This window comes from Onychomys torridus, chromosome 8, assembly GCF_903995425.1.
Source record: "Onychomys torridus chromosome 8, mOncTor1.1, whole genome shotgun sequence".
Taxonomy (NCBI): domain Eukaryota; kingdom Metazoa; phylum Chordata; class Mammalia; order Rodentia; family Cricetidae; genus Onychomys; species Onychomys torridus.
Genome location: NC_050450.1, coordinates 74,479,414 through 74,494,127, shown reverse-complemented (window position 1 = coordinate 74,494,127; position 14,714 = coordinate 74,479,414). Strand labels below are relative to the sequence as shown.

Below are 14,714 nucleotides of genomic sequence, written 5' to 3'. Positions count from 1 at the left end.
TGTGGCTAATACAAGGACTGAATTGTGGGGATACTTTGTAAAATGCATTAATGAATAGAACAGAAGATATTTTTACTTTTGTCTGTTTAAAGAACAGGGTAAAGAAGATAGTCACTTTGAACATACGGCACTGAAAGTCCACATTCTTTATATTGTAGGATTATTCTTATGTCTATAAGCCCGAAAACTGTCAAGTTCTAGTAGGATGTTCCATGTTTGCACCTTTAAAAACTCTACCAAGCCATTGTCTGCCTCCTCTCAAATTGCCAGAAGAGTGTATCTACCGGCAGAGTTGGACTGTTGGAAAATTGGACTTGCTTCCTTCAGGCCCTTCAATGCCATTCATCAAAGAGGGGTATGATTGATGTTGTATTTATAATATTGAATGCTTTGTGTGTGTGTGTGTGTGTGTGTGTGTGTGTGTGTGTGTGTGTTAGAAGGGTAGCGCATTGGAGGGTGTACATGCCTGTGAACCACATTTGAAGGCCAGAGGGAAGTAAATATTGGGTTTCTTTATTTACTGCCCCTCTACTCATTTGAGACACTGTTTTTCACTGAACCTGAAACTTGCTGTTCTGTCTAGGCTGATTGGCCAGCAGCCTTCTGGAATCTGCCTGTCTCTGCCTCCTAGATGTTGGGATTACAGCTTGCTCAGCCATGCCCAGCTTTTTTTTTTTTTAACATGGGTGCTAGGAATTTGTACCCAAGTTTTCAGCCTGCAGAGCAAGCACTCTTACCCATTGGGCTATCTTACCAGCCCAGGTTTTATTCATTTTTTGTTAAAGTAACTGGTTTGCTGGAAAAAGAGCATAGGTTTTTGGAATCCTAAAAATAAATAAATAAAATAATAATTCTTGTTGATTATAACAACAGTAGAGATGGATAACTGTTTGAAACCACAGACCATTTTTTTGACTTTAAAGTCCCTTTTCTTTATTGAGTTGTTTCCATTTGTTTACTGCCCTTTTACATCCACTTCACATTGTAACAGATAAAGCTTTGTATTTGATTTGTATTTAAGTTGCATCTTAAAATTACTATCACACAAACAACTCAAAAGTCAGAATTCTTTTTTTTTTTACAATCAGTAGCAACTAGAGTCAATGAAATACAAATATTTGTAGCATTAGAAAGTTATAGATAGTAAATATGGTTGTCTAGATGTGTATAACTGTATATAAACTTTGTAATTTTTTTAAGACTTTTAAAATTTTATATGTGTGTCCTTATATGACTTCATGTACAAACATGAGGCAGAAGAATTCAGATCCCCTGGAACTGAAATTATTGTCAGTTGTGTGCTGCCTGATGTGGGTGCTGGGAACTGAATCTCTGAACTGGAATCAAGTTAGCTTATGAGAGTCTCCATAGTGGATACAATAAACCTGAAATAAGTCTTAATTTTACCTGTAATCTTGTACTGATTGCCATATGGAAATTTTCAGTGTTGCTGAAAAGCACTTGAAGAATTTTTCTTTGTACTTCACATTACTGATGTGTTCCTTTACGTATGTGTTTCTATTTTTGCCTTGGTGACAACAGTGATGGAAGCAATATGGATCAAGATTATGGCCCTGCCTACACACCTCAAACCCATACTTCTTTTGGGATGCCTCCGAGCAGTGCACCTCCTAGTAATGGCGGTGCGGGAATTCTTCCTTCTCCATCCACCCCTAGATTTCCAACTCCAAGGACTCCAAGGACTCCAAGGACTCCTCGTGGAGCTGGCGGCCCTGCTAGTGCTCAAGGTTCAGTCAAGTATGAGAATTCAGACTTGTATTCACCAGCTTCCACCCCATCTACATGCAGACCCCTCAATTCTGTTGAACCTGCAACTGTCCCTTCCATCCCGGAAGCACACAGTCTTTATGTAAACCTTATCCTTTCAGAATCTGTTATGAATTTGTTCAAAGACTGTAATTTTGACAGTTGCTGTATTTGTGTTTGCAACATGAATATCAAGGGTGCCGATGTTGGAGTTTACATTCCAGACCCAACGCAGGAAGCACAGTATCGGTGTACCTGCGGCTTCAGTGCTGTCATGAACCGAAAATTTGGAAATAATTCAGGATTGTTTCTTGAAGATGAACTTGATATCATAGGACGGAACACAGACTGTGGCAAAGAAGCAGAAAAACGTTTTGAAGCTCTCAGGGCTCCCTCCACAGAAAATGCTAATGGAGGCCTAAAGGAATCGGAAAAGGTGCCTGATGAGTTGATATTATTGCTACAAGATCAATGCACTAATTTATTCTCACCCTTTGGAGCAGCAGACCAAGGTCCTTTTCCCAGAATGGGTGTCATTAGCAGCTGGGTGCGCGTTGAGGAGCGTGACTGCTGCAGTGACTGCTGTCTTGCATTGGAACATGGACGCCAGTTCATGGACAATATGTCAGGAGGAAAGGTCGATGAAGCCCTGGTCAAAAGCTCATGCTTGCATCCGTGGGCCAAACAGAATGGTAAGTTTGGGAATGGAGTCAACTTTTTTTAATTTTGTTTTTTAGGTGTTTGACTTTGCCTTCTTTTTTCTTGGGAGTAAAAGTATCAAAAGCAGTTAGACCTGATAAGATGCTGAAATTTGGATTTAACCCTCATTTAAAGACAGTAACATGCTTAGTATGGTGGTGCATGCCTTTAATCCCAGCAGAGGCAGATGGTGGGTCTCTTGAGTTGGAGGCCAGCCTCATCTACATATGGGGTTTCAGGATAGCCAAGACTATATTAGAGATCCTGTCTCAGAAAAAACAAACAAGATAGTAATGTAAAGAGAGATTTCTTCGCTCTTTAGTTGAGTTTCAGCAACAGAATTAAGTTATTGTACATCTACAATTATATACTCACATAGAAAAGGCATGCTGCTTGTTTGTCAGCAGAAAATTCATGATTATTTCATTCAGCCATCTAATTTTTTCTTTTCTTTCTTTCTTTCTTTCTTTTTTTTTTTGAGACTGGGTACCACCACCACCCGGCACCTAATTTTGTCTTTTGAGGTGCATACACTCTGCTATCGAGCTATGCCTTGACTGCCTTATTAATATTTTCCAAGCACCTTGTTTGTGCTCAACACTGTTTCGTGATCACTGTTGAACAGTCACAGCAGTTTCTGGTTTTGATTTTTGTCTTTGTTGGTTTGGTTTTGCTTGTGTGTATGTGTGTCCATGATTGCATGTATCTGGGTTTATGTGCATGTGTGTATAGAGACCAGAGGATAGCCTTCGTTGTTCTGCCTGAGAAGCCATCAACCTTGTAGACCCCACCCCTGTTTGGATTGGGCTTCTCATTCACAAGGCACTGACTATGTTAGAATCCCCTTTCTTTTTGAGCCTATGATTCAGTGGAGGAGACAGGTAGTAAACAACAACAACAAAATAAATATATGCTTGCATTATGTACCAGTTATAAGAGCACTGAAGAGAAAGCAGGGCACCACTTGTTTGTAAGGGAGAAACCTTATGTGCTGTTTCAGAAATATGGTCAGAGATGTTAGTGACGGGGAAGGAGCATTTATAGAAAGCCCTACTTGAAGTGGGAAAGTGTGAACAGTACAGTTAGTTGGGGGAACAATGTGATTTTTTTTTTTTTTTTTTTTTTTTTTGAGTGGTGGTCAGACTGATACATGATGAAGCCTGAGAGGTATCTGAAACACCAAAATTATATATTAAATTTTTAATTACATTTATTTATTTAATCTGTGTGTGAGTGTTTGGATGCATATGTGTGCCGTGGGGTACATCTGGAGGTCAGAGGACAGCTTGAGGGAGTTGGTTCTCTCCTTGTACTAAGTCGATCCAGGGATTGATTGAACTCAGGTTGTTAGGCTTGGCAGCAGGCGCTCTTTGGACCATGCCTTTAGAATTTATTTTAAGTGCTGTGTGGGAACTATTTTTAATAGAAAAATAACAACACTGTCTTTTTTGCTTAAAAAAAAAAACAACCAAAAACCCTAGGCTGGGGAGTGTTTTGAGGTGAGAGTAGAAGCGGGGGAAATGAGGTGGAAGCCAGTCACAGTAGTCAGTGAAGAGGACAGCTTGGGAAGGACCGAGAGCAATGGAAGTAATAGTAGATCCGCCTGAGATACAGACCTCAAAATTGTGCTGATCCATGTAAGAAAAGGTGAAGCGTTAAGCATGGTTTGTGTGAACGTTGGTGCTAACTACAGAGGAGGAAGATAGGAAGAGGTCAAATATGTATTTGGAGTTTTAAATTCAGAATGATGAGTCTAGAAATGAAACATCTTTTATAGGTGGGTTATCAGTATTAAATACTATGGGATGCCAGGTGTGGTGCACATCTGTAATACCAGCACTGGGAAAGTGAAGGAAAGAATCAGAAATTCAGGTCATCTTTGCCTACATGGTTAAGTTCAAGGCCACCCTGGGATTATATGGGGCCCTTCTCTTTAAAAAGCCTGGAGCTGGATGGGAAGTTTTGGGGGAGAGAGGGTCAGTAAGGAATCTGAGAAGGAGCCAGGAAGTAGGGACTCATGTATGGGAATATCTGAAAGAGAGTGATTATATGTGTAAATAGTGTCTTCATAAAGTTATAATGTGACAAGACCACTGGATGTGGCCCTTTGAAGGTAGTTAAAGAACTTGATAATCAGTTCTGTCAGCCTGATTAGAGTAGATATGAGGAAATCAGAAACAAAGTTAAAATTTGGGGGAGACATTTGGTATAGCTAGAAATTTTATGTTAGGGTTAATATATAATAATTATATTAGTATGTATATACATATGTACATGGAGAATGATTCTATCTAGATGAAAATTGTAAATTGATAAATATATTCATATATATTTATACATCCATATTTCATGAGTACAGTGGTATTTTGCTATATGGGCACATTGTAGAATAATAAACAAGCTAATTAGATTATCATTTAAAATCTTTCAGCAGTTTTAAAATACACAATACAGTATTATGAGCTGTGCTTATCATGTCACTAAATGGACCTCCAAAAACTTCTTCTTCCTACCTAATTGGAACCTCACTCCCTCTCTCCAGCCCAGCCTTCCTCCATGGGAAGAATTTGTTGGAGCAAAGTCATTGAATAAGTGAGGGGTAATAGAATCAATCCATTTCAAGTAGAGGTATATATAGACTTTTATATAGAAACCTTTCCATCACAACAAGAAGAAATGTTATTTCTTTGGACTAGAAGAGGGAAAGTGAACATTTGTAGTGATTGCTTTTGTAGTTTTGAATGAGACCAAGGGGAGACAGTGACAGTATCATTTGATACTGATGTCCACTTTATCACTTTGTTAGAAATGCACATTTTCACACTCTGCCCATGATCCTCTAAATCAAACTCTGGAGATAGGAATCAGTTCTGCACTCATTACTAACAATGCCTTTGAAAAAGTAAATTTTTTATTTTTATTACTTAGAGAGAGAGAGAGAGAGAGAGAGAGGAGAGAGAGAGAGAGAGAAGGGAGGGAGGGAGAGTGTGTGTGTGTGTGTGTGTGTGTGTGTGTGTGTGTGTGTGTGTGTGTGGTGGTTTGAATCCAGGAACTTGTGTATGCTAGGCAGATACTTTATAACTGAACTCTATCCTCAACTCACTTCATTTATACTAATGAGAAAAAACTAGTATTTGACTTGGGTAGCGTTGTAAAGATTTACTGAGCTCATTCATATAAACATAATAGGTTTTATGTGGTCCTTATTAATTCAGCCACTTTTAGACATACATAAAACACTGTGCTTGGTATTTGGGAGAGCGATGAAGATATTCTACTTTTTTGATTGTTTTCCAGCTACTAAGATAACTAAAATTATAATCAGAAGTAAAAGATAATCCAAATTCCTATTGATAGAAGAATGTATAATTAGATAGAATATTAACAAGCCCTGAGATTAAAGACAATTATATGTAACAGATAGGTGAATTAGAACAGTAGTAGTTTGAGAGTGAGGTCAGAATAATTCCGAAGATTGTAGTCACGTGTATTTTTTATTACATACTGTTTGCATGTGTATTTGTGCCATGTTACACATGGAAATCAGAGGACACTTGCAGGAGTTGCTTTCCTTCCTTCCTTTCAGGTCTTTAGACTTGGCTGAAAGCACTTTACCCCTGAAACGACTCACTATCCCAGTTAAAGCATTACTGTTAGTTCAGTTCTGAAGCAAGCAAAAGTAAATGTGTAGATCAATCTCAGGGTGCTGGTTAATTATTGAAATTTACACATGTATGAAAATGAGCCAGGAATAGACCAGGAGGGGGCATTTATTTTTTTAAAAATATTTATTTATTATTTTATTATGTATACAGAAGAGAGTGTCAGATCTCATTACAGATGGTTATGAGCCACCATGTGGTTACTGGGAATTGAACTCCGGACCTCTAAGTCATCTCTCCAGCCCCCCCCCCCTTTTTTTTTTTTTAAAGCTGGGTGGTGGTGATGGCACACACCTTTTTTTTTTTTTTAAAGATTTATTTATGATGTATACAAGTAGAGGGTGCCAGATCTCATTACAGATGGTTGTGAGCCACCATGTGGTTGCTGGAATTGAACTCAGGACCTCTGGAAGAACACTCAGTGCTCTTAACCTCTGAGCCATCTCTCCAGCCAGAGGAGGGGGCATTTAATAGGACTGTTTGAGGACGTATAATAGTTCTTGAGCAGGCTAGGCATGGTGGCACACTTGTTTAATCCCAGCACTCAGGAGGTAGAGGCAGGTGGATGACTGAGTTTCAGGACAGCCATTACTACATAGTGAGAGTCTGTCTAAACAAAATAGTTTTTGGGCAGTGAGATCATAACTCATAATTATTTTAATTATGATATTAAAAGTAATTTGTGAAATAAAGCAAGAAGACCACATATGAGCTCACTATTATACATGACAATACCATAATTCATCTAACTTATTATACTATAGGGAAGTGCAAATAAAATAAAACTGAGTCGGTGAGTGCCTAGCACATAGGATCTCCATCCAGCGTTACTAACTCCAATGGCAGCAATAGCTTCAGTGGTACTCTTTATTATTAGTTTATTGGGAACATCCTGTTTGCCAGATAAATACTGGGTTTTACCTGGTGTGTATTTATACTCTGATTAAAGTATAACATCATTGAGGTATATACCAACAGATACTTAGGACCTATACGTTAGGGCCTATGGATTATGCCCTCTGCCTTGGATTCCTTTCTCCTGTAGACTTGGGGTCTTGTTTCCTTTAGGTCTAGTTAGATATTATCTTACCAATACAAAATTGGAAATCCTCCTCATGTTCTGCATTTTCCATAGTGTTTGATTTCTCTGAAGTAGAATTGATTGATTGTCTCAGTTCTTTTTTTTGTTGTTGTTGTTGTTGTCCAGAGCTGAGGACCTAACCCAGGGCCTTGCTAGGCAAGCGCTCTGCCACTGAGCTAAATGCCCAACCCTTTGATTGATCTCTTATCCCTTAAGTACATGGCGTGCAGTTTCTGTGTAAGGATAGCCATATTTCCAATACTGAGAATAGTATTTGGCATTTAGTTCATGATCGGAATAATGAATATTTGTTTAAATTAATTTGAAAGTGTAAAGTAGGTTAAGAATGTAATTCTGTAGCAGAGCAATTGACTGATAGGTATGTTGTCCGTGGTTTAATCCTTATTACTGCAAAAGAGGAAAAAAAAAAATCTACAGAATACAGTTTATGTTTCAGTGGCAACTTTTTTTTCCCCTTATTTTTTTGAGGCAGGGTTTCTCTGTGTAGCTTTGCTCCTTTCCTGGAACTCGCTTTGTACACCAGGCTGGTCCGCCTGCCTCTGCCTCCCGAGTGCTGGGATTAAAGGCGTGTGCCCACCGCCTGGCTTCAGTGGCAACTTTTGTTTTGTTCAAAATGGAAAAAATTTTGAGAGCTCTTAAGAATTGAGACAAGGGCTGTAGTGGGGAACGCCTTTAATCCCAGCACTCTGGAGGCAGAGCCAGGCAGATCTCTGAGTTTGAGGCCAGCCTGGTCTCCAAAGCAGTTCCAGGAAAGGAGCAAAGCTACACAGAAAAACCCTGTCTCGAAAAACCAAAAACAACAACCAAAAAAACAAAACAAAACAAAAACAAACAAAAAAACAAGAATTGAGACAATAAGTAAAAGTTGATCTTAGAGACAGGCAATGGTATTGTACACTATTGGTGAAATTATTAAGGCCACCCCACGTAGTTAAAAGGGAGGTTTATTTTGTGGGCTAACTTATAAATGAAGGGGTAGGTTGCAGGGTCTGGCAAAGATATAGCGCAGTCCTGCGGTGTTCTCTGGAGAACTCTGCTCCGTCTACCTCCAGCGTCCAGGGGCCGGGAACCAAGCGCGAGACCTCTTCCCGATCCTTGGTCTGCCGCTTCCTCCTCCACCCTGCCTTGTGGGCGTGACCATTACCGAAGCCTCAATGGGGGTTGGGACTTCCAGGCCAATGCTGGGATGGCTATCCACTACAGTACACCTTTAATCCCAGCACCCAGGAAGCAGAGGCAGGTGGATCTCTGAATTGGAGGCCAGCCTAGACTATAGAGTCAGATCCAGGCCAGCCAGGGCTACACAGAGAAACCCTGTCTTGAAAACACCACCACCAAAGAAGTTGCTGTTAGTTTTCTCATGTCCACTGTCACACCTGATGCACCTCCTGATCACTTGATACTTTTATAACCATACCATATCATTCACCTATGTAAATATATAATCACATATTTAGTATTTACAGTGTAACCATCAGTACAAACAATTTGGGGACATTTTAGTAGTTATTCCCTATTTCTTTCTGTCCCTTTCTCAAAGCTGTAAGCAACCATTAGTCTAGTTAGGGTTCTGTCTGTATACATGTGCATTTGGGGATATTGTATGTAAATAGAACAGTACAGTATGTAAGTAGTCTTCTGTGACTTTCTTTAAAACAATGTTTTAGTTTATTTTTATTTCATATTTATTGGTGTTTTGCCTAAATGTGTGTGTGTGTGTGTGTGTGTGTGTGTGTGTGTGTGTGTGTGTGTTGAGTTCCCTGGAATTGGAGTTACAGATAGTTGTGAGCTGCTATGTGGGAGCAGGGCATAGAACCTGGATTCTCTGGAAGAGCAGCCAGGTCACTTAACCACTGAGTCATCTCTCCAGCCCCTAAGTTTTTTTTTTTTTTTTTTTTTTCCCTTCCACTCAGATTATTTTCAAAGTTCTTAAAACACCTATTAGTACTTTAATGGCAGTATTCCATTGTGATATATCCATACACCTTTTTTAAAGTCTACAAATTGGACATTTGAGTTGTATGCACTTTTTGGCTATTATAAATAATGCTTCTGTGGACATTTGCATATGATTTTACATGATGTGTACTTAGGTTTCCTGGGTCATATAACTAATATTTTTCAAAGCATCTGCAATATTTGAAATCCAAACATTGGATGGTTCCACTTTTTCCAGAACTGCACTAACACTTGTAGCCTAATTTGTTACTGAAGACATCCTTCCTAGTGGTTATCAAGGGGTGTCTTGTGGTTTGGCTTTGAATTTCCCTAATGATAAATGATGTTCAGTGTCTTTCCATAGACCTTATATCCATTTGTGTATCTTTAGAGAAGTGTTTAAAATCTTTTGCTGTATTAGGGGTGGGAAAGAAGGGGTGAGTATGCAGGTGAAGTCTCTGATCCTGCGACTCTGGCTGTCTTCAAATTTGCAGTCCTTGAGCCTTACCTGCTTTAAAAATTTGATTTTGTGTTGTTCTTTTAAATCATGGTCTGTTTTTGCCTTTTTATTAGTGATTTGTGTGAGTTCTTCATGAACTGTGGATGAAAATCCTTTATTGGTATATAGTTTGAAATTATTTTCACCTGTTTATTTTTATTTTAACTTTTTGTGCATGTGTGTGGTAAATGTGTGTGGAGTGGGTTCTGGGGATTAAACTCAGATCATTAGGTGTAGAGGCAAGCACCCTTACCTCCTAACTCATCTTCCATTTCTTGATAATACTCTTTGAAGAATGTTTTTGGTTTTGATAAAGTCTAATTTTCCTCTTGTTCCTGTACCTTGGTGTCATATCTAAAAAGGTTTATCTGGCCCAAGGACATGACATTTCAACATTTTTTTCCTAAAAACTTTATGGTTTTAGCTCTTAAATTTGTATCTATGGTCCTTTTTGAATTAGTAGATGTTTAATGATTTTAATTTTTAAAAAGAACTAGAATATCAGGGCTAATATAGCTGATGTTCATTAATTAAGGCTAGAAAACAGTATCTTTTTGTGTTTTTGTTTGTTTGTTTTGGGGGGGGGGCTGAGGATCTAACTCAGGGCCTTGCACTTGCTAGGCAAGTGCTCTACCACTGAGATAAATCCCCAACCCTCAGAGTATCTTTAAGAGTTCCTCTTATTTTTTTCTTTTTTTTATTATTATTATATTTGTGTTTTAATTTTACACATCAGCTATGGGCTCCCCTGTCCTCCCCCCTCCCGCTCCACTCCCACCTTACCCCTATCCCCTCCCCTCCATTCCCATCTCCTCCAGGGCCAAGACTCCCCTGGGGATTCATTTAAACCTGGTGGATTCAGTACAGGCAGGTCCAGTCCCCTCCTTCCAGGCTGAGCAAAATGTCCCTGTGTAAGCCCAAGGTTCCAAACAGCCAGCTCATGCACTAAGGACAGGTCAGGGTCCCACAGACTGGATGCCTCCCAAACAGTTCAAGCTGTTCAATTGTCTCACTTATCCAGAGGGCCTGATCTAGCTGGGGGCTCCACAGCCTTTGGTTCACAGTTCATGTGCTTCCATTCAATTGGCTGTTTGTCCCTGTGCTTTTTGCAATCTTGGTCTCATAAATTAATGCTCTTACAGTCCCTCCTCTTTCTCGACAATTGGACTCCTGGAGCTCCACCTGGGGCCTGGCTCAGGATCTCTGCATCCACTTCCAAGAGTTCCTCTTAATTAGAATAAAAAATACAAATTTCTGTGCTTTGATTATCTCAAAACTGAATGCTGAATTTATGTTTTAACAAGTCTGATATTTTTTCTTGTATGAGTATGTGTCTGCTGCACCTTGACTGCTGGTGCCTAAGCTACAGTGCACTAGTGGAGCTCTGTTCTCTCTTTCCATGTTGTATTCTGAGGATCACACTAAAGTTCTTTGACTTGCTAAGCCACCTTACCAATTCTTTGGTTTGGTTTGGTTTTTTGAGACAGGGTTTTGAGCTCTGGCTGTTTTGGAAATGACTCTAGATCAGGCTGACCTGGAACTCATAGATCCAGCTGTCTCTGTCTCCATGTGACTTTAGAAGCTCCTATGTAATTACAACTAATAGCCTTAGCTAATGATAACTTTTTCTAGGTTGTTAATATTCACATATGAATATTTATACTAATTGCATAACTTAAAATATACTCCAGTTTTATATTTGTCATTTACTATTATTTATTAATAGTATAACATGTTCTGGCTTTTGTTTTAGTTATTTAAGATTTGTTTTCTTTTTTGTTTGTTTTTTTTGAGACTGGGTTTCTCTGTGTAGCTTTGCGCCTTTCCTGGAACTCACTTGGTAGCGCAGGCTGGCCTCGAACTCAAAGAGATCCGCCTGGCTCTACCTCCTGAGTGCTGGGATTAAAGGCTTGTGTCACCACTGCCCGGCTTGTTTTCATTTTTAATTATGTATATGTATATATGTACCTATGTTTATGTACATAGGGGTGCAGGTTCCTGTAGAGACCAGATCTTTTGGAGGTGGAGTTACAGGTCATTGTAAGCTGCCAAGGGGCTTGAATTTGGGTCCTCTCTAAGAGCACTAATCACTCTTAACTATTGAGCCACTTTCCTAGGCCCCTCCCTTCATTATTATTATTAGTCAGTATTCCATGTCAGGTAGTTTTATCACTTAGTAGTGACTAAATAGTATTCTCTTAATGTATATAGCAGTCTATATACCTATATAGATCTTGTATATAGGTTTTTTGTGTTGTGTTTTGAGATAGGATCTTTATTCTGTAGCCAGGCAGCTCTGGTACAGTCAGTTCTCTTTCCTATCTTCTTCAATGCTGGAATCACTGCCATATACCACCATACTTGGCTCAAAATTGTTATGAAGCATGTATTTGGAATTAAATTACTTCTTATATTATAAAAATTAAAGCTACCACTGGTAAGATAGGCAGTGATAATAATTAAAGCTGAATGATTTAATGTAATAGTATGATCAGATAAAATTATTGGCCAGATTAATAATATCCGTGTCATTAGTGATACTTTTCTGTAGCCATTTTACATTTATAGGCCACATCGTTCCTACCCATTCGAATATTTGCTTTAAAATGCATTTCAAACAGTTTTATAATGTTATACATACCCAAGATTACGAAATATCTGCAGATAATAGTCTTGTGTGAACAGGTTTTATCTGTTAACACATTCTGTATTCCAAAATGGCTTTGCTTGTGCTGCTGGGCAGTCTTGGTGCACCACTATTACATCCCCAGTCTTAGAGTTTGGAGTTGTTAGAGTCTGTGTTTTCTCAAATTAATTCATTATTATAGCTAGTTTTACCACAGTAGTAGAAATAGGAGAAATGATCTATAACTCATTTCAGTGCAAGACAGAATCTTATGTACTGGAAATGACCAAAACAAATACAAATTAATTAATTAGATAAACCATATTTTATAATGAGGAGTTGTTTTTCAGTGTTTTTTGGCCGTTTTGCATGTGTGTTGAACTTGGTACTACACACATGCTAAGAGTGCTCCTGCTAAGGCATCCTTAATCACCTGACTTGCCTCCTCCCTCCCTCCCTCCCTCCCTCCCTCCCCTCCCCTCCCCTCCCCTCCCCTCCCTCTTTTACCTCCCTCTCCTCCCTCCCACTCTTCCTCCCTCTGTGTCTCTGTCTCTGTCTCTCTCTTTCTTTCCTTCTGAGACAATTTTGCTAACTTGAAGAGGCTAGCTTTAAACTTGGAACCTTCCTGTTTCAGCCTCCCGAATTCAGATTTTACAGACACGTGCCACCACGTTTGACTTTTGAAAGGTTTTATATAGTTTTCTGTGTAAGCAAATGTTTAATGTTCTTTATAATGAACAGTTAAAATTCCTGAGAATTTTTTTATCTCTGAATTTGTGTCACCAGTATCGATTGTTACTCACTTTTTTTTTTTAATGGTTGTAGATGTGAGTATGCAGTGTTCGCAGGATATACTTCGAATGCTCCTCTCTCTTCAGCCAGTTCTTCAAGATGCTATTCAGAAAAAAAGAACAGTGAGGCCTTGGGGGGTTCAGGGTCCTCTCACTTGGCAACAATTTCATAAAATGGCTGGCCGAGGCTCTTATGGTAAGTTATAGATTGTGATAGATAATGACTGATTTTATATCTATTCTCAGATATGTGCCCAACTGGAATAAGCACATTACTTCTCAAATATTTTTGTATTAAACATTTAAGGACATTTACTTTCCTGGGTTCTTACATCAGTATGAGTAGCTGTACTGTTTGTACACACTTGACAACCTGTATGATTTTATGTGAAGAAAGAGTCATGTTGCTAAGATGATTTTTTTTTTTTTTAAATCTCCAAATGACTTCAGTTCCAAATTGAGTGAGATGGACAGGTTGGGGTCAGATATTAGAGACTAATACTATTGATTTTAAAAAACATGAAAATAGAAATTGACAGTTAATGATAAAAGTAGTGACTGAATTCTCTGAGTAGGTATACGGTTGTTTATAATTACCTGTGATGGAGGAGACTATTTAAATGTTTGAATATTGATGTTTCTGAAATAGCACTTACGAGAAGTATATGTGGAATGATAGCTGGTTGTGTTATCTGTAGTTTTGGGGTTTGAACCCAGAGCCTCACCCACAGTAGGCAAGTGCCAAACCACATCTCCGGCTCCTCAATAGCTGTTAGCATTAAAATCCTTGATTCCGTGTGTGGTTTCAGAGTGCATTGTATACAGTAGTAGGCTTCTTGTATTTTTCTTTTTTATTAATGGCAGAATGATTTAGCTGTCATATAAATTGCTACTCCATGAAAATGTCCAAGTTAGCAATACTTTATAGTATAAACTCTACATTCTTTTCAAAACCAGTATTTTTTTTTTTTTTTAAAACTCTTTTGCCCTTTTGGAGGCCTGCCAACCACCTCCCAAATAAATACACATGGATGCTTATTCTTACTTTATGAATACCTGGCCTTAGCTTGGCTTGTTTCTTGCCAGCTTTTCTTAACTTAAATCGCCCATCTACCTTTTGCCCCCTGGGCTTTTTCCTTCTTTTACTTTTGTATATGTTACTTTCACTCTTACTCCATGGCTGGCTGTGTGGCTGGGTGGCTGGCCAGCCCTTGAAATCCTCCTCTCCTTTTTCTTTTTTTTGTTTTTGTTTTTCGAGACAGGGTTTCTCTGTAGCTTTGGTGCCTGTCCTGGACTAGCTCTGTAGACCAGGCTGGCCTTGAACTCACAGAGATCCACCTGCCTCTGCCTCCCAAGTGCTGGGATTACAGGCGTGCGCCACCACCGCCTGGCCTTTTTTTCTTTTTTGAGACAGGGTTTCTCTGTGAGACTGTCCTGGATCTCATGCTGTAGACCAGGCTGGCCTGGAACTCACAGAGATCCACCTGGCCCTGCTTCCTGTGTGCATCAGCACCACTAGGCTTCCTCTCCTTTTCTTGCTTCTTCCTCTCTTGTTTTGTTCTCCTTTTACATATTCTCTCTGCCTGCCAGCCCCACCTATCCTTTCTCTGCCCAGCTATTGGTTGTTCAG

General features: G+C 39.2%; 1 protein-coding gene across 2 annotated transcripts in view; it reads left to right on the top strand.

Moving 5' to 3' along the window:
- Med13 (mediator complex subunit 13) overlaps positions 1 to 14,714 on the top strand; it is a 95,407-nt gene that overhangs the window by 58,977 nt on the left and 21,716 nt on the right. For both annotated transcript variants that reach the window (XR_004945628.1, XM_036195654.1), the window contains exons 15-17: positions 159 to 355; positions 1,543 to 2,459; positions 13,119 to 13,280. Coding sequence is in view for 1 of the 2 variants with exons in the window: in XM_036195654.1 (XP_036051547.1) it covers positions 159 to 355; positions 1,543 to 2,459; positions 13,119 to 13,280 (1,276 nt within the window). In the remaining variant the exon portion in view is untranslated. The remainder of the gene's footprint in view (positions 1 to 158; positions 356 to 1,542; positions 2,460 to 13,118; positions 13,281 to 14,714) is intronic.